Source organism: Abramis brama (genome assembly GCF_963993115.1).
Source record: "Abramis brama genome assembly, chromosome: 8".
NCBI classification, from domain to species: Eukaryota; Metazoa; Chordata; class Actinopteri; order Cypriniformes; family Leuciscidae; genus Abramis; species Abramis brama.
The window spans coordinates 17,121,540-17,145,274 of record NC_139970.1 but is presented as its reverse complement, the minus strand read 5'-3'; the positions used below and the strand labels follow the sequence as shown (position 1 = coordinate 17,145,274).

Sequence of the window (23,735 nt, the reverse complement as noted above, 5' to 3'; positions counted from 1 at the left end):
TGTGTATGTGTTAAGCCCGTAACCAAAATTGAGAAGAAAAAAAACTGCTGTAAAAAATTGCTGTATCCCAATATATGAAAAGGGGTTATAGGGGGATATGGTGTGTACCCTCAGGCGTCTCCACAACTTCTGCTGGAACTTCAGTAGCATCTGTGATCACAGGGGCAGAATCTACCAGCTCTTCAGCAGGAGCTGCCTCTGCAACCGGCTCAATAGGGGCAGCTTCTGCAACAACTTCACTGACAGCTTTAACAACTTCAGCTATTGCTTCTTGGGCAGGGGCTTCTTTTGTAGATGTGGCTTCAGAAGCTAATGCAGCAGGAGCTTCAGCTGCAGGAGCAGCGGCTTCAACTACAGGGGTAGCGGCTTCAACTTCAGGGGCAGCAGCTTCAACTACAGGGGCAGCGGCTTCAACTACAGGGGCAGCGGCTTCAACTACAGGGGCGGCGGCTTCAACTACAGGGGAGGCGGCTTCAACAACAGGAGCTTCAGCTGCAGGGGCAGCGGCTTCAACAACAGGAGCTTCAGCTGCAGGGGCAGCGGCTTCAACTACAGGACCTTCAGCTGCAGGGGCAGCGGCTTCAATTACAGGTACAACCGTTTCAGCTGCAGGGGCAGCGGCTTCAACTACAGGAGCTTCAGCTGCAGGGGCAGCGGCTTCAATTACAGGTACAACCGTTTCAGCTGCAGGGGCAGCGGCTTCAACTACAGGTGCAACCGTTTCAGCTGCAGGAGCAGCGGCTTCAACAACAGGAGCTTCAGCTGCAGGGGCAGCGGCTTCAACTACAGGAGCTTCAGCTGCAGGAGCAGCGGCTTCAACTACAGGTACAACCGTTTCAGCTGCAGGGGCAGCGGCTTCAACAACAGGAGCTTCAGCTGCAGGGGCAGCGGCTTCAACTACAGGAGCTTCAGCTGCAGGGGCAGCGGCTTCAACTACAGGTACAACCGTTTCAGCTGCAGGGGCAGCGGCTTCAACTACAGGAGCTTCAGCTGCAGGGGCAGCGGCTTCAACTACAGGAGCTTCAGCTGCAGGAGCAGCGGCTTCAGCTACAGGAGCAGCGGCTTCAACTACAGGAATAGCGGCTTCAACTACAGGTACAACCTTTTCAGCTGCAGGAGCAGCGGTTTCAACTACAGGAGCTTCAGCTGCAGGGGCAGCGGCTTCAACTACAGGTACAACCGTTTCAGCTGCAGGGGCAGCGGCTTCAGCTTGTGCTTCTGCTGCAGCAGGAGCTGCAGTGGCAGTTACAACTGGTTCAGGTGCAGCGGCAGCAGCAGCAGATGCAGTTTCTGTAGAGGCAGCAGCAACTGAAGCTGCAACTTCCTTCTGGGGGAATTCCACAAATGATTTGTGCTGGACAAGTTTTTCTATATCGAAGTATGTTTTTGGTGCTGCTTTTTCTAGGATGGAGGGGGAAGGAGGGCAAACATAAATTTTTTATAATATGATTCATCACATGCATTATCAGGCTGAATGGAGAGCGCTAAATTCATTCAGCAAAATAACTCACCCAGTTTCTTCAACAATAAAGGCAGATGAGCATCCACTGAGGTGGTGGAGCTTTAAACACCTTATAACCTGACTGATGCAAGTCAGATCTGAACTACGGCTAATAAAAAGGGGCCCTTTGACAAAAAAAGTAACCTAAATATATTTCACATTCAGTAAAGCCTGTAAATAAATATTCAGTGTTTTACTGACACCCTTTCAGGGTGCTTTCACACTAGCACTTTTGGTGCGCACCCGGGTTCGATTCGAGTTTGGTTTGGATTATGTGAACGTTGTTTTCCGAACCTGAATGCACACCCACGAACCGTACCAGAGTAAAACGGGTAAAACGTACCACATAAAAAAGGTGGTCTGGGGTACATTCCATGTGAACCCCAGTACGGTTTGCTGCTGATATGAATGCAATTTTACTAAATTGCAGAAGTGAACCGCTGATTCGATAAAACTGTGTTTGTGTGCATTTCACTGTATATCTAATTTCTCCTCACCTTCAGCAGAAATGGACTACCACATTCTTTAGAACATTTGCAGTACATTCGCGGCAGACAGACACAAGTGCTGTTAAGTGCTGATATTTTGAAAACCAAAGGTTCAAAACCCAAAATATAAAATTGAGGCGAGCAACGCTATGCATTTTGCTGCCTTCTGTCATCGTTACCAAGCAACACGGGTAAACAGCAGCTGCGTTAATGAAGCAATCGCACAGCGGTTCGGACCCAAATAATATAATGTTAACATAATCCAGTGAGGGCAGGAGCAAAGATTCAGACCAGGCAATCGAACCAAGTGTGAAAGCACCCTTAATAAAACGAGGCAATATCTTTATAATAATAATTTCAATGGAAAATTTCACATTACACACAAGTTAAAGTGCAGTAGATTCAATAATTATTACATAATTACTGAAGCTAAAAGGCTCCATTCATAATGTTCTCATGTAACCGTTATTTAAAGTATCACCAGGAAACCAGAATCAGATGACAACTGTTAATAAAACAATATATGGGAATTTGTGGTTAAACATGATCAAATTGTAGTAACAGCACATAATAATCATTATTATTAAATATTGATAAAGAAATATGAATAAATTAGTATTCATATTATTTATAATGCTTTTTTACATTTTAAAAAGATGCTTTTTTATATTTATTCAATGTTCATTACAAAACATGTTTTGTTCAGTTTTTTTCCAACAAGAAGTCACTTGTTGGATTTTTGGCTTCACTAGATTCTCTTGAAGGAACAGAGGGAGTGGCTTCATGAAGGCTTTCATGCAGTGCATTCTTTACCTCTAAATGTCAAGGTCACATATATAGGAAGTGAGGACGTCCACATATAGCACTAAGCATGTAAATATATGGCAGTGCAACACACAACAAGCTCTTTCTTAAGCCCTTTGCCACTTCTAATGTCAGAGGAACATAGAGCACAGAAACATTTCTGGATCATAGGTCATAGGTTATCTTCAAGAACGCCATGTGACCAGTTTTACTTGTTTCAAAAATGCCCACAGAGAAAACAGAGCAAGAGAAAGACCAGGAGTTTCCTTTAAATTATAATCAACATCCCAGCCTTGCCAAAGACATACCTAAAATTGCATTTAAGTTAAATGGCAAAACTCACACATTCAACAAATGGACTGAGGTTGCATAAAACATTCCTCAGCAGACCTATTTGTCAATGCCTATAAAATTCATTTCCATTTCAAAACCACTGTCAAATAAAAATGTGTTTTCTGGTGTCAGTTCAAGCCTAAATAAATCCAATCATTTATGTACTGAACACATGTGCTGCTCGCACAAAAAATACATTAGTCAACATTTGAAGTGGATCAAAAAAGTGCAGCAAAGTTGTTCTAAGACAAGAATGAGTATTGTTCAAAATTCATGTATAACTTTGATGAAAGGTTTTGATCTACTTCAAATGTTGACTACTGTATGATGCTGGTACTACATTTTGATCTGTGATTGATATTATTTAGTTAAAAGTTTCAAACATCATAAATGTTGATGTTGCTGCTCCTGTAAACTGTAAAACAAATACATCTGTTTCTGAAACATAGTCATTAACTGGTTTCCACTTATCCTCCTTGGATACACTTCAAATTGGATATAACAGCGATAGTTTATTTTAAAAAAAAAAGTTAACAAACACATATCCTGTTATATCTGGAAAAAGTCAATATCTTTTAATTGGTCACATATTATTTAGTATTAGGGCTAAATAAACTACTGTATTCTGTTCAAACATCTTAATATTACTACATGTCTGTCTGAACTATCCAATACGGATGGGCCAGTCACTGCATTCTGCGGTCACACATTTTTGTATAGTGACCGCTAAACTGTATAAATGACTGTTCTTTGCAGTCTTTTTCTTCTCCTATAACAAAAAAACATTTCAAATGAAAATTTCATTTTTCGTTTATGCATTTAATTCATCATTGCATTGAGGCCTGATCACCCTGTAGGCTATGTGAATTTTAAATTGGTATAAGACTGGGAATTATGCAGAACAGAAAAATAAAAGTATTATAATAAAGTCAAGATTGTTTAAATTAGAAAATAGGTTAAAAAAAAATAATGACAAATGAGTATGAACACTTTTGGCCACGACTTTAATATGCATATGTTTTTATGTATTTGCATGGTATAACTCCTACATGACAGTTAGAGAGAGGAACAAAACACACAGAAACAACAGCTGAGGTCAGAGGACACGTTCCCTGAACCATGAACCTCAAATTCTCCCATGTATGGCATCGGAATCTGAAATACAGAGCGCTCCTCCCCCAAATGAATGACATGTTAAATCTGATATGAGAAAGAATTACCTTTTTTGTACTTTTTGGACTTGCTGTCCCCCGATTTTGAGGAGAAAGCTACAGCAGGAGCTCTTCCGATGGAACTCAAGCCCTCCGCCTGCAGACACTAACAACAAAAGAGACACACAAACACAACACAGATTTCAAAACACACAGATAATCCCGATGAATAATCACAACCACCATTATGTAGTTATATTTATACAGCCGTACGTCGTTTTCACAAATCTACTAATCTTTGCTGTGGTGTCAAAAAACACAGTGCCAGCAAAAAGTACATAGTGTTCTCTCACTGGAAGTCTGTGAAGTTGACCAACACTCTTCAATTTTTCCAGTGGACATTCAAACAAGTACATGTTGGCAATTTTAGGTACATTTTCTAAAAACGAAAATATAGAAAAAGAATCGTAAAATAAAATAATAAAATAATCTTCTTTTTTTTTCTTTTTTTTTGAAACACCTACATTTCACACACAGCTGCAGGGTTCTGTTGCATGATATCTGATTAACACCGTGTAAATGCACTTTTTAATACTACTAGGAATATTTTCATGTAAATATCGCCGTGCATGTAAATACAGGACAATAGAATGTATTCATGCGTCGAGTCTGAGTGGATTAAATGCTTCAGTGAGCGACAGCCTGCATTAGCTTGTGTTCACAAACGGACTACACACATTTCTCACAATTTCACATGTGTACAAAAATACGAGTTATAATATGTGCAAATGCACTATAACATACATGCATGTATATTTATAAAAAAACGGCATTTTACCCTGAGAGATCCGAGTCGTCCTGCCCTAAGCAAAGAGGCTGCCATCTTTACTGTGGAAACCCTATAGAGAAAAACAGCTGCATATGATCAATGGTGACAACGTGTGATTTTAAATATTTAACATCGACAATTTAAAGTTCGTGCATCTGCTAAGAACAATGAAATTATTCAATTTCAATAATTCATATTCATATTCAATAATTTCAAATTATTTTTGAAATTGTTGCTAGAAATCAGAAATGTTATTTATACAGCAGACAGCACAGATATAGAAAATGCAATAGCTCACATTCACATTGATCAATGTTTGCTATGCACGTCATAAACAATATACAACAACCAAAAGATATTCATGAGACTGACCTAGATGAGATGTTTTGTGTGTTTTGTGCAGATCAGTGTCACTGGATCCTATATTCAGTTACCTGACTGTGACAAAATCAAAGCAGGTTAAGGAATCTCCACAAACGACTGCAACTCAACTCGAAAAAAGATCCCAGTAAAGGAAAAAGAGTAAAGTACAACAAGTATGCTGGATGTACTGTTAAAGCACACTAAAGTACCGCCCTTGCATAATGCATAACGAACACACCCCCTCTTAAACATCAACAATTACATTATTGTAATCATGTCCAGTGCAAAAGAGGTGCTGTTTTTCGAATGTAACGATGTAAAATTTTAAGCAAAATAGAATACCAATAACTATTTATATATATATATATAACACAAAAGTATTGTTCGTAGTGAAAGTGGATTATTTGGTACACTCTTAATGGCGGTCTCGTCATGCCACATTCCTGCTCGTTTATGTTAATGACGTATTAAACGCGCGACTGTCATTTCGCACGTGAGCAACAATCATGGCAGTAGTGTGTTCAAAGGGAGACTGGTTTGTTTCAAGCTGTTCTACTACTTTAGTTGCCATACAACTTAAACAGTCTAGGTGAGTAGCTGTATTTTAGACTGTCAGCTGTCTACATATTTCCAGCTCTTTATTTCAGATATGGTTAAAACTGGAGTGTCAGACTCAGCAGGATTTCTGCACTGTGATAGAACAAGCATCACTAAACGATTCAATTACATGATCAACATCATTTTCATTGACTGTTACCCGAGGTTTGCATATATCTGTACCGTGCTGCAAAGTTTTCCCAAGATGTCTCTTATTCGATTTTGCATCATCATATTGCACTATTTTCATGGTTTATAATCATATTTGTATGAATGTGTGTGTGTATATATGTGTGTGTATATATATATATATATATATATATATAAACATAAACATACTGTTATCTTAATATTTAATTCAAATCATTGTATTTCAAGTTGCTGCTTGCTTTATTGTTGTGCATTCATCTGCTTAATACACTTTGACTTTAAATGTATGTTTCAATATGTAGCCAGCCTAATGTTGTAGTCCAACATAGACCAACATATATAGACAAGAAGATATAGAACACCTGTCACAATACATTTAGAAATAATGATATCTTGTTGCATTTTTAAAGTCCATACATATCAGAAAATGAATAATCAATCAAGTGATCATAGTCATTATGATACCAGCATGGTTATGTGCTATTAAATGTGTTGTTAAATATCAAAAAAATTATATTACTCATTTAAGAGGTCTTCATCATTGATATTTTAGCATATTTTATTATCTCTCTATATTGTGTATTTGCTCCTTGTTTTTGTTTTAGTTTTTTGTACTCATGCAAAAAAAAGTAATGTTAGTTTTCTTTTGACATTTTTCTGATAGAGAGCCGTTCGTGTTTGACTGTGCCAAAGCCGAGAAAAAACCAAAGGAAACTGATGGTGGTGATAAAAGGTAAATGTAATATTTCTGATATGTGAGTTTGTTATTGTACTTCATAATCTGCTGATGCAAAAATATCCTAAAATGTATATTTGTGTGTTGCAGTGCCGGAGATGGACCAGAGGAGAAGGACAGTGACAGGATTCTTGCGTTTGCTGCCTCAGCCTCTGGGAAGCATGTAGCGCTCACAGATGACCACAAACGTCTTGTTCTCTTCTGTACCGAGCCATCGTGGCAGTGCATTAGTACACGGTAACACACACTCATTCAAAAGTACTCACCATCACTCATATCATTCCAAACCTGTATGATTGAAGAATTTCCCGGACACACATGGACGGTCCAAGATCTCTTTAATCAAGGGGAAATTATAGTGATTATAGTGGAACTGATTTGGAACAACATGAGGTTGAGTAAATAATGACCGAGTTTTTCTTTTTAGGTGAATGGTTCTTTTATAGTGCCCCCATTTTGCTTTTTCAGATATCATCTTTCATGTAGTGTGTAATATAGCTGTTTGTTAATGTAAAATGTCTGCAAAGATCAAAGTGCAGATAAATAAAGTTATCGTCTCCCTAAAAAAAGGAACCGATTCTAAACTGCCTGAAACGAGTCAATGGTAATTCCTGTCTTACTTCGTGCACAAACCCTATGTAGGTTTGAAACACATTTGCATAATGCCAGCCTATGGTCTTCATTGGCTGCCCGAGAACATTGTCTATTTTCCCTCAAAACGCTCAAACGCTGTAGTTGTGGTGTAGTTAAGGCCTGGAAGAGTTTGTGTTGCCGACTCGAGAACACGCTGTTTTCTGCGCTGCCAAAGCAAATCCACTTTGCATGCACTTCCAAAGCATGAGGCCTTGGACTTGAATTGATACGGTAAAACTTGACACTGTTGTTACGGTTCGTATCACTGTGTTTACAAGTGCTGAGGAAGATCTGAAATTCAGGCGTTATGGTAATAGGCGTTTTGTTTCCAAACAGTCGACCAATCACACAGGTGGACCAATCAGAGCAGAGTAGGCTCTCAGAAAGAAGGGGTTGGATACTTTATTGAACCGTTTCAGAAAGTGTGAGGAAAAGAAGTGATGCTGCAATGTATATTATGAGAAAAAAAGATAATATACATTGTTGTTACATTTTTTTTTACCTTTGATGCATGTAAACCTATTGAAGGAGCCTTCCAAAACAATATTAGGAACCTAGTAGCATAATAGGGGCACATTAATGGTAATTTCTCTGTAAGGCTCTATGTAATTGTGTGGTTGTTTTGTTGTAGGTGGGTTGTGCGGCGATGCACGTCTCTTGTGTTTACTCAGGCTGAGGATGAAGTGTTTGTGGCTGATAAGTCTGGGGATGTATATTCATTCTCTGTTCTGGAGCCACAGAAACCAGGAGAGCTGAAGCTGGGACATCTCTCCATGTTACTGGATGTGGTATGTTGTACACAAACTGTAGGTTTGAGGACAGTTCAATTAGAGAAGGGAATATAGAATATTTATTTAATGAAGTGCCAGTTTTTCACTGTGGAACTTAATGCAGCACCTGAACGAAAAAATGTAAAATTCACTTTTGTTTTCACATAATTTGTGATGTTATTTATCTAATTAACTAATATGGTTAACAGCTTTAAAAAATGTGAGTTTTTATATTATAATTTTTTTTCATTTACCTCTAGGAAAAGGATAAGTATTAAATGGCTGAAATATTTCTTTAATAAAGTGCCAGTTTATATTTCAGAATCCAAACAAAAAAATATTAAAATTGCCTTTTATTTTCACTTAATTATGACGTTATTTAGCTAATTAACCAAGTGATTCTCAGCTTTAAAAAAAAAAAGCGAGTTTAATATTTTATCCTCTTGCATTTTCCTCTACAGACTCTCTCTCCAGATGATAAATATATCATAACAGCAGACCGAGATGAGAAGATCAGAGTGAGCTTCCGGCGGTCACCCTACAACATTCAGGCTTTCTGTCTAGGGCACAGAGAGTAAGTGTGGACCGTGGGATGCAAGTGATATTACGCCTCATATGTTGTTCGCGCTTGCTCAAACATGTTTGGTTTGTCATGCAGATTTGTCAGTGCATTGCTTGTGCCGGCAGGGCATCCTGACTGGCTTCTCTCTGGTTCAGGAGTAGGTGTTTTCCAGTTTACCTTTTCTTTACTGTTCTACTGTAATATTCTGTTGGGATAGTGATTTTAAGGGTGATATAAGTGTCTTAACACTGTAGGACTGACATGGTTGTGTTCACAGGATGGCACAGTGAAGGTTTGGCATTATGAGACTGGCCGGCGGTTACACAGCGTTGACCTGAGGCAACTTGGCCTAGACTCTGAAAACTCAGACACAGAAAAGGTGGAGTCTGTTTGTTTTCAATCAGCCATTCGTACAGACATCACACTCAAGCTACGCACACTGTGTACAATGTGTCCCATGGAAATAATCACGTTATATATTGACTTAGATATATGGTTTTCAACGGGAGGTATGTGGAACCCATTGGTCTAAGTCTAGAACTTTAGTTGGTTTTTAATTGTAAAAAAAAAAATATATCTTAATTTACATAATTTTACAAAGCTGGGCTTTGTTTATTTTTAATTTGCAAAATTCACAATATTGTAATGGCAATATTAGAAACCAAGGTGGTGAATTCTCCAGGTATAAGAAAAAACTGCAAGAATTATTTTAATATGGATGTCTACACACAATGAGTTTGTGACAGATCACAGAAATATGTTGGATAAAGTTTGAGGGAAAACATTCAGGATTGCATATTTTGATTCATGATGCAAACTTTTATGACAAAGAATTTTAAACAGTGAAAATGCATAAAAAATAATTAGTAATTGAATTAATATATTGCATCATATTCATTTATATTTGAAAATATGTAAATCAAATTATTATATTTTAACTACGTGAAGACACATTAACAACATAAAGTGTTATGTAATAATATTTGTTAATGATACGATTGAATGTTTTTATTAATTGCATCTACCTTTTTATTGCCATCCCTAAAACCCTTTGAATTAAAATTAAACATTAATGAATGAAATATGTATGTATTAAAACAATCTAACTGAATTAAAATGATAAAAATGTAATGGAAAAGTAAACTGCAATGGTATTTCTTTTAAAAATGTTCCCCTTAACATCTCTTTTTGTTTTTATTGAAGAACATACAGTTCTTGAAAGTTTTGCAATCACAAAATGAACTGTGGTCGATTTAATTGAATGTCTACCCAGTTTATGTTAATACAAGTTTGAAAACAAGTACCTTCATCATAAATACAACAGAAATACTGTAACAAATATTTTAGATCTATTTTAGAACTAAATTATAATATAGGGGGCCTTTGATTTTTGGGACAATTCGAGTTCAACAGGTTAAGTGGCACTAGTCTAAAGTGTTTATTTCCATTCAAGTCCAGGTGTGTTTATTTTGTATTTGTCACTGATCTCTTTTAAAGAGAGCTAATGTCACTGTGACTATCTTTGTGTCTTCAGAGGTTTGCTGTCAGCAGGATCCTCAGCTCACCAGATGGGCGACACGTAGCTGTCCAGTGCGAGAGGTGCGTTTCATTTAAAGATTACTGCAGCGATCATCCTTCTAACTGGATTCTGGGAGAGTCTCAGTGACAACAATAGTATCACAAGTCAGAGGTTAATAAGGGCTTTATCATATCCCTCTGTGTAGATTACCCTCAGTTCAGCTCTTCATGGTGGATTCTGGGACGGAGGGCAGCCTGAACCCTGCCGACACTCTCGCTCTTCCTCTTGCCCCCTGGGACGTGACCTTTGATTCACAAAGCCAACTGTGGGTCTTGCTGGAGAGTGAAGACTTGAATGTGCTGCTGTATCGATACTCAGAGCAGAACTGGAAGGTCCATACATGCTCTTCTATGACTGTCTTTCCATGTACTGAAGTTAACTCTTCTCTTACTAACCGCTTGTGCTTGTTTATAGCTGTGTGACTCAGAGACGCCTGAATTGAGGAGGGTCGCTGAAGCTTTACAGACTCAGTGGAATGTCTTTCAAGGTGGGAATCAATATAAAAGTCGTTCTTGTATTTACTTCATAAAAATCTGTAAAGATTTCCCAGCAAAATGAAACCTGTATTACGACCTAAAGGTGGAAATTTTTACCAAAAAAAGGCCTAAAAAGTATAAACTATCAATCAGAAGGCATGTAGTAGATTGTATACAACAGGGTTTTCAGCCAAGTTTTGATCATGTTTATAATTTAAAGGCCTTCGAGATTCATTAGTCTACAGTAGGCTTCATAGGGTTAATGTATATTTCCCCTCGTCCTCTCTCCACAGGTTCTGTGGGACTGGAGAGTCAGTTTAAGCACCTGTATAAGGTGAACTTCGACAACATGGCGTCATATTTGCAAAAGAAGCAGGAAAGGCTGGAACAGGAGACTAAGAAGAGAGCAACAGCGAACGGCTCTAAACCCAATAAAAGAAGTAAAACAGAGAGCGACGCTGTGCCTCAAAACACCAGCTGAGAGAACTAAGCTTTATGCGATATACACAGTTAATTCACAATGACTATGATTTTTTTTATTATTCATTCGACATTCAGGAAAGCCTTTCAGTTTAAACTACCTGGTCTCTGTCTGAAGGGTAAGTTGCTGTGTTATGCTTTGGCCACTAGAGCGCACTATACTTTCAGTCACGCTCGTCACATGGGACGTGGTACCGTTTCATGGAGGACAGCAATGAACATAATACTGGGTTATAACACAATTCTGTAAAAAATGAGATTTTTGGCTTCAGTTTTTTTTTTTTTTTAAGTTAGACTTTTATTTTTTGAGTAAAAGTGACTAAAAATCTGTACATCCTGTATAATGTTTATACTTTTACAAAACCAAATAAAAACACAAATATTTCATAGCTGAGCTGTACACGATTCAATTCCCTGAAAGACGCTTTGGATTTTCTGAGCAGATGGCCAAGATTTCACTCATTTCCCACATTTTACTGCCTCCTGAGGAAGATTCCAGCTGAAACAAACAAAGACAGGGTAGGTTTTGCTGTAAAGATAACACCAATAATAACGGTAGCACCTTATTTTACAGCCCTGTTCCGTATGTACATACTATATTATAGCAATTGCAATAACTGGGTAATGACTAGATTCTAACCCTGAACCTAAACCTAACTAGTTACCTCTTATTACCAGTACTTTCTTGGGTAACTACACTGTAAGTACAAGTACTGTAAAATAAAGTGTAACCATAATAAATATAATGATACATTTAAGTAGCATATAGTACATTTTGACATTGACCTTCCTCATTTCTTTTTTCCTCCCATTGTTAAATTTTCACTTTTCTTTTTCTGCACCTATTGAAAAAAAAAAAAAAAAAAAGTGGATGAAAAGATGTGAATAGCTAATGTCAGTTTAAAACACACGCGCACACACACATACACACAATCATGTTCACTCTGCTGACCTCATTCATGGCATCATCGATCTGTTTAAGCTCCTCGTATCTGTCCCGGGACTCTCGTAAGGGCTGTACCATTACCTCCTCAATCTGAGGAAACAACTGGAACACATAGAGGACAAACAATATCACAACTAAGTATCGGGATGTTTGATTCTAGCCTGCAGGTTTCACAATGTACTTTTGGGTCCTAACGTAACCAATTCACCTTCATCACTGTCTCAAACATGGGGATCAGGACAAACTTGATGAAGCCGATCTGAGCAGTGGGCTTGGTCACTTTTTCTCTGTCCATGAAAGGAGCGACAGGTAAACCCTCTGCCTTCTCTCGATCACTCTGTTTGAGAGAGAACAACACAACTCTGATGAAGAAACAAATGGTCTAGATAGATCATTCAGAATGTTAGGGTTTGCATGATTTATTAACATGTTTTTGAAATAAGTCACTTATTAACAAAGGTTTTTTTTTTTTTTTTTATAAAAAAAAAATCCAGTGGAAATTATAATTTATATGAAATATTTCTATTCAATATATTTTAAAATGTAATTTCTTCCTGTGATGGCAAAGCTGAATTTTCAGCATCATAGAGTCCGACATTCAGGGTTCTGGAAATAAAAACTCCATTCAGCTTCATCACAAGGAAATCTATCTATAAATTACAGAAACGTATGTCTGTCTGTCTGTGTGTGTGTCTGTGTGTGTGTCTGTTAACCACATATCTCTCGAACCGTTAGTCCGATGGATTTCAAATTCGACAGGTGTCTCGCTACGGGCACGAGTAAGTGCAGTGCCAAGTTTGACATTGTTTGGATGAGAAATGCTAAAGATATCGTTAAATATATCATTTTTAAAAGGTTGTGGTTTAAAAATAAACATTCTGACATAAACACTCTGTCAGCTACACTGTTTACTTCTGAATATTATAGTTTGGTTCCTTCTGAATATTATAGTTTTCTTTACCAAGAAACCAACAATTACTAAAAACACACACAAAAACTGATTTTGCACGGGCACTTTGCACTGTTCCATGGATCGACGGATGTGGATGTAATTCATGTTCATTTGTGGATGTAAACTGAATCTGTAAGTCAGCTATGCTGTTTACTTCTGAATATTATATTTCATTCTGGTGCGCTTAAGGTTATCGCTACTGTGTAATAGTAGCCTATGCTATTCACCAACTAAACATATCCTATTCAATGCGTTCACAGTCTCTTACACGGGCATCATTTGTAGTTGCCTATTCACAAGCTGTTTGCTCAAGCGTAGCATTTTCTTAAATATATCGGTAAAAGAAGCACTTACAAGGTTGTGGTTTAAAAATAAACATTCTGACATAAACACTCTGTCAGCTACACTGTTTACTTCTGAATATTATATTTTATTCACGGCCATCATTTGTAGTAACCTAGCCTGCTCCCTGAATTCAATGCGTTCACAGTCTCTTTCACAGGCACCAAACCAACAATTACTAAAAACACACACAAAAACTGATTTTGCACGGGCATTTTGCACTAGTTGATTAAATTTGAATGATAACTTACAAACCTTTAAAGACAGCCCTATTGTGAGCTAGGTTGTTATTCCATGGTATTTGCTTCTGCTTCTGCTGTCAGCCGCATTGTTTCAGCTCATATTTTTAAAAACATTGTGTTTAACAGTGGAATTCCTGCTGAAAAACTACATTAGATTGAACATTAGTCTGGGGAGTCTGCTCTGTATTTTCTACTGCACAAGAGGCATGATCAGCAGGCATAGTTCAAATAACTCTGTACGCAATTGGATAGTCCTTCAACCAATCAGACCAACGATCCGGGTGACGTACTTTGCAGCGAAAACTCCAGGCAGGAAACGTGTCAACATGTTGGTTTGGAGCATTGATCAGCGGTTTGCAGAAACAGCAATGGCAAAAAAAAAAAAACATGAAAGTGAGTGGTATTTACACTCACTCAAGCGATTTGTTTGCTAAACTAAAGAAGCCATTGAGCATCGTTGATTGGTTAAAAGGAATTGGATTGGATTAAACCCGCCAATAGCGCGCCAGGTGGATAAGCCAGTTTGTGATTGGTCCCCGCAGATTTGTAACAGAAGCAGGATATAAGAATGTACAGGTTTCCAGCCTGAGCTGCAGGGCGAAATCAAATCGCCGGCAGATCGGGCTGGGTTTACCCAGTCTAACATTACCCATGATGCTGTAAAAACATTTTTTACACCAGACAGTCGAAAAAGCATCACTCCAAGATAGCTCTTTAGTTCCACCCACTCCCATGAAGCACTGTGAATGATGTAACTGAGTTGATCTCCCTATGCTTTCAAAATACTGAAATGAGTGCCTTTACATGCACGTTATTAACCCGATTATGCTTAATAAGCCGCGGTCATCTAAACCCGTTTTCTTTTATCGGAGCGAGGTCATAAACGGCATAAGCATAAACCGATCGTCACAGCTCAATTTTTTGCCCCTTTAGGCCGGGTGTCCATCAAAGCGTTTTTTTCCTAAGGCCGGTGTATTTTCAAAAAAAAAATTCAATAGGAGTGCCGCATTTAAATGGCAGCAACGTAACGAGTTGCTGAGCGTCTTTTTCATGCTGAGAGCTTAGCGTTTTTTTCCGGATGCCAAGAGTAGAAAAATGTTCAACATTGTGTAATGGTGCGTTCAAGTCCTCCTGGGAAGTTCGTACGTACGAGGTGGGAAGTCGTGCTTATAACGGCATGTGCGTTCAAGTCACTTTCGTCGGAGCAAAATGGCGGAGTACTTTCTCTTAATTAATTACACAAAAATACAGTAAGGTTCTTAAACTCTTGTTCTAGAAAATGAAGAACAAAGAAATGTGCATCAGGTGTACTTTGTATTTTTATGTTTTTAATTAATTTATGAAGCCACTGCCAACACATCGTTACATGTTGCATTGTTATATTATAATACTATCATATTCTGTGTTGGCGATTAGCTAACTGAGCTGTTAATAGAAAAGCCTGACAATATCACAGCTAAATACCTTTACGTATTGTGTATTCCGCCATGTTAATCACTGACACGCCCCCAACTCGTAAAGATCGGAGCTTAGAGAAAATCCCGAGCTCCCCACTGGTATTTACGACATTGTGGTGGCGTTCAAGTGCGTTCAACTCGTAAATACGATCTATACGAGATGACTTGAACGCACCATAAAACACAACCCTCATCACTGTCCCTTTTTAACCAGGCGTCCAATCACAGTGAGGAAGGGGCGTGACTAATACCACACCGACCAACCGCCAAATCCTGCTTGTACAACGTCAACAGACGACAACAAGCACAACAACAGAACAAAATCATTTAAAACGAGCCAGAGCAAATACTTTACATCTTATCGACAGTTTTATATTCAGAAACAAATTGCGAAATCGGACACACTTGTTGTCTTTCAAACAATTGAGTACATCCTTGCTGAATAAAAGTATGTATTTCTTGCAACAACAAAAAAATCAAGTAATAAGAAAATAAAGATTTTTAGGTCACACTTTATACTAGGTGACTTTTACTACTATTATGTAAAAAATGGATTGATAATGTATTTATTGTGTTAATGTTGTATTGCAAAACACTTTTGCTGCTATTCAGTTGGGTTATGGGTAAAGTTAGGGACCGGTTTGGTGGTATGGTTTAAGGGCGGGTTAACAGTGTAATTATAGATTACAGAAATGAATTACAGCTGTAATTACATACAGGTGTTTTTAAATATAAGTACAATGTAAAAACATGTATGTACAGTATGTACACAATAAGTGCTTTGTATTGAAGGATTAATTTACATGTTAGTACATAGTAGTTAAAGACACTTAATATAAAGTGGGTCACACAACATACTGATTTAAAGTAAATGTTTTATTATTATTGATTTATTGTAGCTGTATTGTAATGCTAGCTTATCTACCTGCATGAAGTACTCCTCCAGCAAACAGTCCACCCATGGCTCAGCGACTTCCATTGGCCGGACCTCATTAGAGATATCACAGCACTTGATCAGCACCATCTTTAGCTGTCACAGAGAGATTAATAATCTCATCACAGCACTTTTAGTAGGTGAATATTGATACTGTAAAATGGGTGAAGGAAGCTCACACAAGTAACATGCTCCTCATTAGTGTAGTCAAAGTGATCCACTTTCTGTTTGAAAGAGTCCAGAATCTCTCCATGTCGGGCCATGTCCGTGGCCAGTATCAGGGTGATGGTTCCCTGTCAGAGGCGAAATAACACACAGAGTCATTATACATTGCTCAAAGACTAATGTATTTACGTGTGTGTGTGCTGAAAGCCCTGAGGCACACCTGACGAATCTGTTTGAAGGCTTCAGGATCAAAGTTGGCAAAGATGTTGCAGTCTGGCTGAGAGAATATTTGGAAGGCCACAGCGCAGTGATGGTTCTCCAGAGGAGAGATGTCATTGTACCTCACGGCCAGCTCTGTGCGCGCATTAATCTGATACCTGGAAAAGAGAGAGGATTGTGTGTACAGAGTCCAAAAACACTCGACAGGTGCCAAATGCTAACACAAATTATGCTTGCATTTGGTGTCCAAGTGGCAGCACATATGTGGAAAATGTGGAACACAATGACTTAAATCTTAAAGGAACACGCCGACTTTTTGGGACTTTAGCTAAGTAGCAGTGCTTCGCCTTCTGAGAATATAGTTCCCAGTATGTATACGGTTAGAAGATGGCTGTGTCTCATGTGACCTTGTTATTTGTACACGCTGTGACTATACAAATCACAACATGTAAATAGGAAAATATTGGCGTTATTTTGTCACTTACTGGGAGCAGTATGCTAGCTGGAGCCGTTTACCTCCAGTGTTTGTGCTAAGCTAGGCTAGCCGTGGGTGCGTCAGACAGAGTTACGGCACGCACAGAGATGAAAAGGGTATGTATGGACTTATCTAACTCTGGGGGATACGGTGAATAAGCTAAAGTCCCAAAAAGTCGGCGTGTTCCTTTAAAGGGACAGTTCACCCTAAAATAAACATGTTGCATATTCCATCACTCAGTCCGAAATCATGTACTGTCTGAGTAGGTACTATATTTGTCACATGACCGTCACACTACTGTCACATGACCTACAACATCAGTTGCGTCGCTTCACTGCCATTTATAAATGCCCTCCTGTGGCCTCAGGGGATAGTAAAGTGTCCATCGAATGCACACTTCAGAATCTCGGCGGAAGTAGTAGGTCATCTGAGGACTTTTCGCCTACTGTTTTTCGCCTACTATGTATTCAGACATACTACTCTTTTGGCGTACTATATTTCCGAAGAGATTCTGGATTCTTTCAAACAGAAAGTGGATAATTTTGACTTAACTAATGAGGAGCATGTTACTTGTGTGAGCTTTCTTAACCCATTTTACAGTATGTTGCATTTTCTTATTAATAGTAATAGTAGTTTAATTAATAATTTAATTAATAATACAGTTTCATGAACATGCACGTCGAGCACAGTATGCCCCCAGAACACTTAAAATATATGACACGTGTCGCATAGGACCATTCGACATCTTGCATCTTTTTAAAAAGCTTGATGCTGATCGCTATTCACTGCCATTATATGGACAAGAGCGAGCACATTTTTTTTATTCTCCTTTTGTTGTCTGAAAAAGTGCAAAATAATGTGTTTTAGGTACATAAATATATTCAAAACCGTTCAAAAGTTTGGAGCTGGTACGATTTTTTTTATGTTTTTAAAAGAAGTCTCTAATGCTCATCAAGGCAAGGCTGCATTTATTTGATCAAAAATATGGTAAAACAGTAATATTGTGAAATATTTTTAACTGGCAAAACATCAACTATATAATGTAGTGGAATATTACCAATCTATACACTACCATTCGATTTTTTCCCCCAAATATGCTGGCATGCTGCTCAAGAAAAATTTCAGATTATTATCCATGTTAAAAACAGCTGTGCTGCTTAATATTTGGAATATGTGGAAACCGATATGGTTTGTGAAGCATGTGAATGCATAGAACAGCATTTATTTGAAAAATAACTCTTTTGTAACATAATAAATGTCTTTACTGTCACTTTTGATCAATTTAATGCATCCTTGCTGAAGAAAAGTATTAATTTTCATGGCTGGTAAACATGTTTTATGACGGGTAATAAACAACAATGTTTATAAATGATTGAGGCTCTTACGTGTTGTTGTACCCAGGATGATCCAGGTCGTGACACACAGCTGCTGTCATTAAAATAAGAATATCTACTTGTGTGAACTTTTCCTGAAAAACACAGAACAACAAGACTGGCAGTGATCGTGAGGGTCTGCACATGTATCCCAGCTCTCCTACACTGCTAAACTAAAGCAAGTAATTTGCTCACGAATAGCTCAGCCTGTAATTGCTCGGATAATTAATCCAATGGCCTCTTAATACACATCCATGGCAACAGCAAGCACAGAGAGAAGAGTGAAAGTGTCTTCATAGCAGCAGAATTGCTTTTGCACCCCCACACATCACTCATTTATCACTTTGCTATCTTTCAGTCTCTTTCATTCACCTCCCACTTCTCTTTGATCTACCTCTGCTGCTCGAACTTTCCTGAGCAAAAGAAACAGGTGGCTGCGGAGCATAAAAGATGTCTTCGACACATAATTAAACAATTACTACAAAAATATAGATTATAAGACATAATGTAATCTATACCTGTAGGTTGCAGAGGTAGATCATGCTGTACATCATCTGAGCGACACAGAAGCAGTGGCGGAAATTATGAAAAGGATTGTTCCTGTAATTGTCATGGATGCAAAGCTGAAAATGGAAAGAGAGGACTTTATTTTATTTTATTATTTTCTTTATTACACATTGTCCAAAAATTTAATTTCCTACAAAGCTGCTTTGAAACAATGTGTATTGTTGAAAGCGCAATATAAATAAATCTGACTTGGAATTGTATTGTACATATAATTTTAACATTTAATTATAATAAAATCACCATAAGTTAGTTTTTCTTTTTGACTTGGCCAGTAAGCAACCATCTGGCAACCACCCAAAACACCCTTGAGACCATCAAGCAACTGCCCACAACTCACATGTTCTTCAGAAAAAGTCAAATAAAATAGTTATCTAAATAAAAATATGCGATAGATTTTATTTTATTACACATTATCCAAAGAAGATAAACTTAAACATTTTTTTATGTAAAGCTGCTTTGAAACAATGCGTATTGTCAATACGCATTGTATTCTATATAAATACTATATAAATACATTTGACTTAAACTGACTTAATTGTATTGCACAAATATATTTTATGGCAGGAGGCCTGTAACATGTAACATGTAACTGTTTTGGTTTAGTTTCATTGTGTTTTGGTTCTGTTTCTACGCACCTGTTTCTGTTCAGTTGATTACTCTCCCTTTTATTTAAGCTCTCAGTTTCCTTTGTTTCATTGTCCGGTATTGTTTATGTTAAGAGGTTATTTCCTGAGCTTCTTCCCTGTGATTGTCCTACATGTTCCTAGTGGAATGTACTATTAAAAACTAATTTTGTTATCCTTTGTGATTGTGCGCTTACTATAGCCTACACAGCGCCTGACAAGGCTGATCGGCAAAAAAAACAAAATCGCCAAATTTTCTTTTATATATATATATATATATATATATATATATATATATATATATATATTTTTTTTTTTTTTTTTTTTTTTTGACTTGGGTGAAAAATCATTTTCTTTGGAAAAAGTCAAATAAAATGGATTTCCAAATAAAATAAATAATTAATAAATTAATAATAATAATAATATTTCAAAGTATAGTTTTCTTACCAGCCATCTTTTCAGCGTGATGGGGTTAATATTAAAGTCCTTTACCAGCCCGAGGTCATGGTACATATGCTCCAGACAACTCAGCATCTTAAAGCACAACACACCGATGATAGCATTTTCAGCAGTACAAAAAATGTGGCTGTCACAGGTTTGACATGCCAGTCATTTTGCCCATTGTGTCATTCATGCATCATGTGCATTGTCAATGGTACATCAACATCTGTAGAATTGTTATTTTCTGCATCTTTCTTTTGGCCGATCCTCACCTCGTTTGGTTCCCATTGCCACACATCGAAGACTGGCTGCCTCAAAGCTTCTACTGTCCCCTGTGAGAGGTGGTACTACACAAGCCCCACAAACACAAGCAACAGACGCAGAAGAGAAGAAACAAGGGGAGAGAAAAGAGGAGAAAGACAAAACAGTGGCATGTTAGGCTCTTACCTCGTTGGACTCCCACAGCCAGACGTCGAAGGTGGGTTTTCTGAGGGCATCTATGGTTTGCTGGGAGAGCATGTACTGCAGGCGACAGAGCTCCCAGTTAACCCTCGATAACCAACGCCTGGCTGTGGCCATTGCACATTACATTTACATCATACCATTTCAAACCTGTACGCTCTTTATTTTTTTTATGAAATCTCCACACAGCTCTTAACCATATCCTACAGAGTCCTGCACATGTGCATACATTTAAAAAAAAGTATATCGTGGCCACGAATTAACAATTCGGTCCCATGATTTACTAATATGTCAGCACGTTGTACTAATTCGTTCACTCGTTTTACTAAATCGGCGCACGATATAATAATTTGTTCCCTCGTTTTACTAAGTTGTGCTTGTGATATAATAATTTGTTCCTTCGTTTTACTAAATCGTGCAAACAATATAATAATTTGTTCCTGTTTTACTAAGTCATGCCAAATAATTAGTTCCCTCGTTTTACTAAATCATGCGCACAAAATTATAATGAATTCCCTAAGCTTACTAAATCATTGCAACGTTACAATAATTTGTTGAAAAATCCGTTCTCTCGTTTTACTAAATCATGCGCAAGATATAATAATTTGTGCTCTTGATTTCGTAAATTGGGGCCATGTTGTACCAATAATTTGTTCCCTCGTTTTGATTTAACTAAAACAAGGGAACAAATTGGTACAACATGGCCCCAATTTACGAAATCAAGAGCACAAATTATTATATCTTGCGCATGATTTAGTAAAACGAGAGAACGGATTTTTCATTTGTGGCCACGGTATTTATATTTTTGCCTGCATGTCATGTGTAGGGATCCGTAATATTTAAATATAATGACATTCAAAAAATGAATGTAAATGCTGATAAGATTGGTTGAGATTTCAATCATGACTACTTTTACAGTTCTTTTTAGTTTTTAGTTTTTTTTGTTTATCACGCCTACCAGACATAGTCACTATGAAAAAAGATGTGGAAATTGTTGTACAATTTTAAAACATATTTATTTTAATATTTTCAAAAGAATATTCACTACCATTCAAAAGTTTGGGTTCAGTAAAATGTATTTGCTTTCTGAAAGAAAGTAATACTTTTATTCAGCAAGGGTGCATTAAATTAATTGACAGTAAAGACAAGCATCACCGACCCCAAACTTTTGAACAGTAGAATATATTTTCTTTTAATATTTTTATATATATATTTTATTTTTTTATTTTTTTGCCAACTATCCCTTTAAACCTTTCTTACCTTAAATGGTGCTGTGTATGCTGACTTATATCAAATCATTTAAGCACAATAAGTATACAAAATAATGAAGGAAAACGTTACAAACACTTGCTCACATCTGCCATTTACATACCTTTGGGTATGAAGGCACATCTCTGCGAGTAGTTAACTTCTTGTTGTCATCTAGGAAACTGCTGTAAAGTTAAAAAGGTAGACGGGGCTCAGTTGCTTTAGACCCGAAGATGCTGTGTTTTTTCACTTTTAACAACCATGTCAACATCTCTCAAAGAGAGTATCTTGAGAACATACAGGTATCTTGATTCATCTAGAATCTGATCCTTCACTAATAAGAGAGCACGTGAGAGCCATGTCAGCTCATTAAGACTCAAAAGGGAATAGACCTGACCTCATCTGTTAGTAACAAGAGCTGACTAAGACAACTGGGCTGCTTCTTAATTCTCCTCTCATTAAAGTTAGCATTACGGACAGTGCTATGAATAGCCTGCTATAGATATACACACCTGCAATAGATATACACTTTAGGATACTTTTAAAAAGGACATTTAATATTCAAATAATATAATTGTACATTTTAAGTCACTTAATTGCATATTAAAGGGATAATTCACCCAAAAATTCTGTCAGTAATTACTCACTCTCATGTTGTTCCAACCCCCGTAAGGCTTTCGTTCATCTTCGGAACACAAATTAAGGTATTTTTGATGAAATCTGAGAGCTGGCTCACTCCTCCATAGGTTTCTCTGTAATTGAAACTTGCCGGCCCAGAAAGTTAGTAAAGACAATGTTTAAAATAGTCCAAGTGACTACAGTGGCTCAACCATAAGTTTATCAAGCGATGAGAATACGTTTTGTAAAATAAATAAATAAATAACGACTTTATTCAACTATTCATTTTCTTCTGTTTGGGCTTCTGAGTGAGTTCACGTAGTGTAACAGTGAATTGCTTCTGGGTTGTATATCAGAACGTAGGCTCACTATTGGCATCACACAGTAAGCCTACGTTCTGACATACAACCCAGAAGTGCTCACTCACGTGAACTTAAGGTTGAACCACTGTAGTCACTTGGACTATTTTAAACATTGTCTTTACTAACTTTCTGGGCCGGCAAGTTTCAATTACAAAGAAGCCTATGAAGGAGTGAGCCAGCTCTCAGATTTCATAAAAAATACCTTAATTTGTGTTCCAAAGATGAACAAAAGTCTTACGGGGTTGGAACAACATGAGGGTGAGTAATTACTGACAGAACTGACCCTTTAATTGCAATTAAACTAAAATGTATTATGGTTTAAATTTATATTAAATCTATTTAGCTAAACTTTGACCCACTTAAGTAATTTCTGTGGAAATTTGTGTCATGTATTTAAATGTAATTACACATTTGTAATGATGAAGTTGCAATTTAGTACATTTAAAGTATGTTTGATGCACTTTAATGCAATACTAAATAACATATTACAGTTAAAATTATAATCAAGTGCTTTACATGTGCTTTAGTATGTTAGTCAACATTATACTGTACTTTAATCTTTAGAGCACAACACAAGATAATTAAAAAATGGTTTAAAATATACTTTAAAGTAAAACTTGACATTATTACAAAGTGCACTTGTTAAGTGTGTTAAGAAACAATCGTGAGAGTGTACTCTCTTTGAGTACACTTAAAGAGCCTGTTATGTAATTCATATTATATTATCTTCTAGTACAGTTTTTTTTTTTTTTTTTTTAAATACACTACAAGTTCACATTCAATTCAATTTAGATACCTTCTTTTTTAGTGCTAGGCCAATGAATTTGGTCCACTTCAACATAAAATCAAAACTTTCT

The 23,735-nt window shown here is 37.2% G+C and overlaps 3 protein-coding genes across 5 annotated transcripts in view; 1 reads left to right on the top strand and 2 right to left on the bottom strand.

The window, feature by feature from the left end:
• LOC311087943 (uncharacterized protein) overlaps window positions 1-5,734 on the bottom strand; it is an 11,803-nt gene extending 6,069 nt beyond the window's left edge. The window contains exons 1-4 of one of the 2 annotated variants that reach the window (XM_084121465.1): window positions 5,541-5,734; window positions 5,116-5,176; window positions 4,347-4,443; window positions 109-1,401 (exon numbers count right to left, since the gene is read on the bottom strand). In XM_084121465.1, the coding sequence (XP_083977591.1) occupies window positions 109-1,401; window positions 4,347-4,443; window positions 5,116-5,160 (1,435 nt within the window). In that variant the 5' untranslated portion in view covers window positions 5,161-5,176; window positions 5,541-5,734. Of the gene's footprint in view, window positions 1-108; window positions 1,402-4,346; window positions 4,444-5,115; window positions 5,177-5,478 lie in introns of both variants that reach the window. The other variant, XM_084121464.1, reaches the window with a different exon arrangement.
• A 215-nt stretch (window positions 5,735-5,949) lies between these two features.
• wdr4 (WD repeat domain 4) lies at window positions 5,950-11,841 on the top strand. Its single transcript, XM_084122581.1, has 11 exons — window positions 5,950-6,058; window positions 6,881-6,949; window positions 7,043-7,189; window positions 8,217-8,373; window positions 8,817-8,929; window positions 9,014-9,074; window positions 9,195-9,296; window positions 10,452-10,516; window positions 10,642-10,828; window positions 10,911-10,983; window positions 11,266-11,841. Exons 1-11 carry the CDS (start codon window positions 5,976-5,978, stop codon window positions 11,451-11,453), a joined length of 1,245 nt encoding a protein of 414 aa, XP_083978707.1. The 5' UTR covers window positions 5,950-5,975; the 3' UTR covers window positions 11,454-11,841.
• Window positions 11,739-23,735, bottom strand: part of pde9aa (phosphodiesterase 9aa) — a 24,494-nt gene continuing 12,497 nt past the window's right edge. The window contains exons 8-19 of one of the 2 annotated variants that reach the window (XM_084122579.1): window positions 22,023-22,083; window positions 20,636-20,710; window positions 20,195-20,281; window positions 19,076-19,180; window positions 18,570-18,652; window positions 16,711-16,867; window positions 16,505-16,618; window positions 16,317-16,421; window positions 12,607-12,735; window positions 12,405-12,500; window positions 12,239-12,294; window positions 11,739-11,951 (exon numbers count right to left, since the gene is read on the bottom strand). In XM_084122579.1, the coding sequence (XP_083978705.1) occupies window positions 12,244-12,294; window positions 12,405-12,500; window positions 12,607-12,735; window positions 16,317-16,421; window positions 16,505-16,618; window positions 16,711-16,867; window positions 18,570-18,652; window positions 19,076-19,180; window positions 20,195-20,281; window positions 20,636-20,710; window positions 22,023-22,083 (1,063 nt within the window). In that variant the 3' untranslated portion in view covers window positions 11,739-11,951; window positions 12,239-12,243. Of the gene's footprint in view, window positions 11,952-12,238; window positions 12,295-12,404; window positions 12,501-12,606; window positions 12,736-16,316; window positions 16,422-16,504; window positions 16,619-16,710; window positions 16,868-18,569; window positions 18,653-19,075; window positions 19,181-20,194; window positions 20,282-20,460; window positions 20,536-20,635; window positions 20,711-22,022; window positions 22,084-23,735 lie in introns of both variants that reach the window. The other variant, XM_084122580.1, reaches the window with a different exon arrangement.

Excerpts from the sequence above, each read along its gene's own strand:
- wdr4 (XM_084122581.1), top strand. The coding sequence starts at position 5,976 with ATGGCAGTAGTGTGTTCAAAGGGAGACTGGTTTGTTTCAAGCTGTTCT. Across the intron at positions 6,059-6,880 it reads ATACAACTTAAACAGTCTAG|AGAGCCGTTCGTGTTTGACT; the intron begins GTGAGTAGCTGT and ends TTTTTCTGATAG. Across the intron at positions 10,517-10,641 it reads GTAGCTGTCCAGTGCGAGAG|ATTACCCTCAGTTCAGCTCT; the intron begins GTGCGTTTCATT and ends CCCTCTGTGTAG.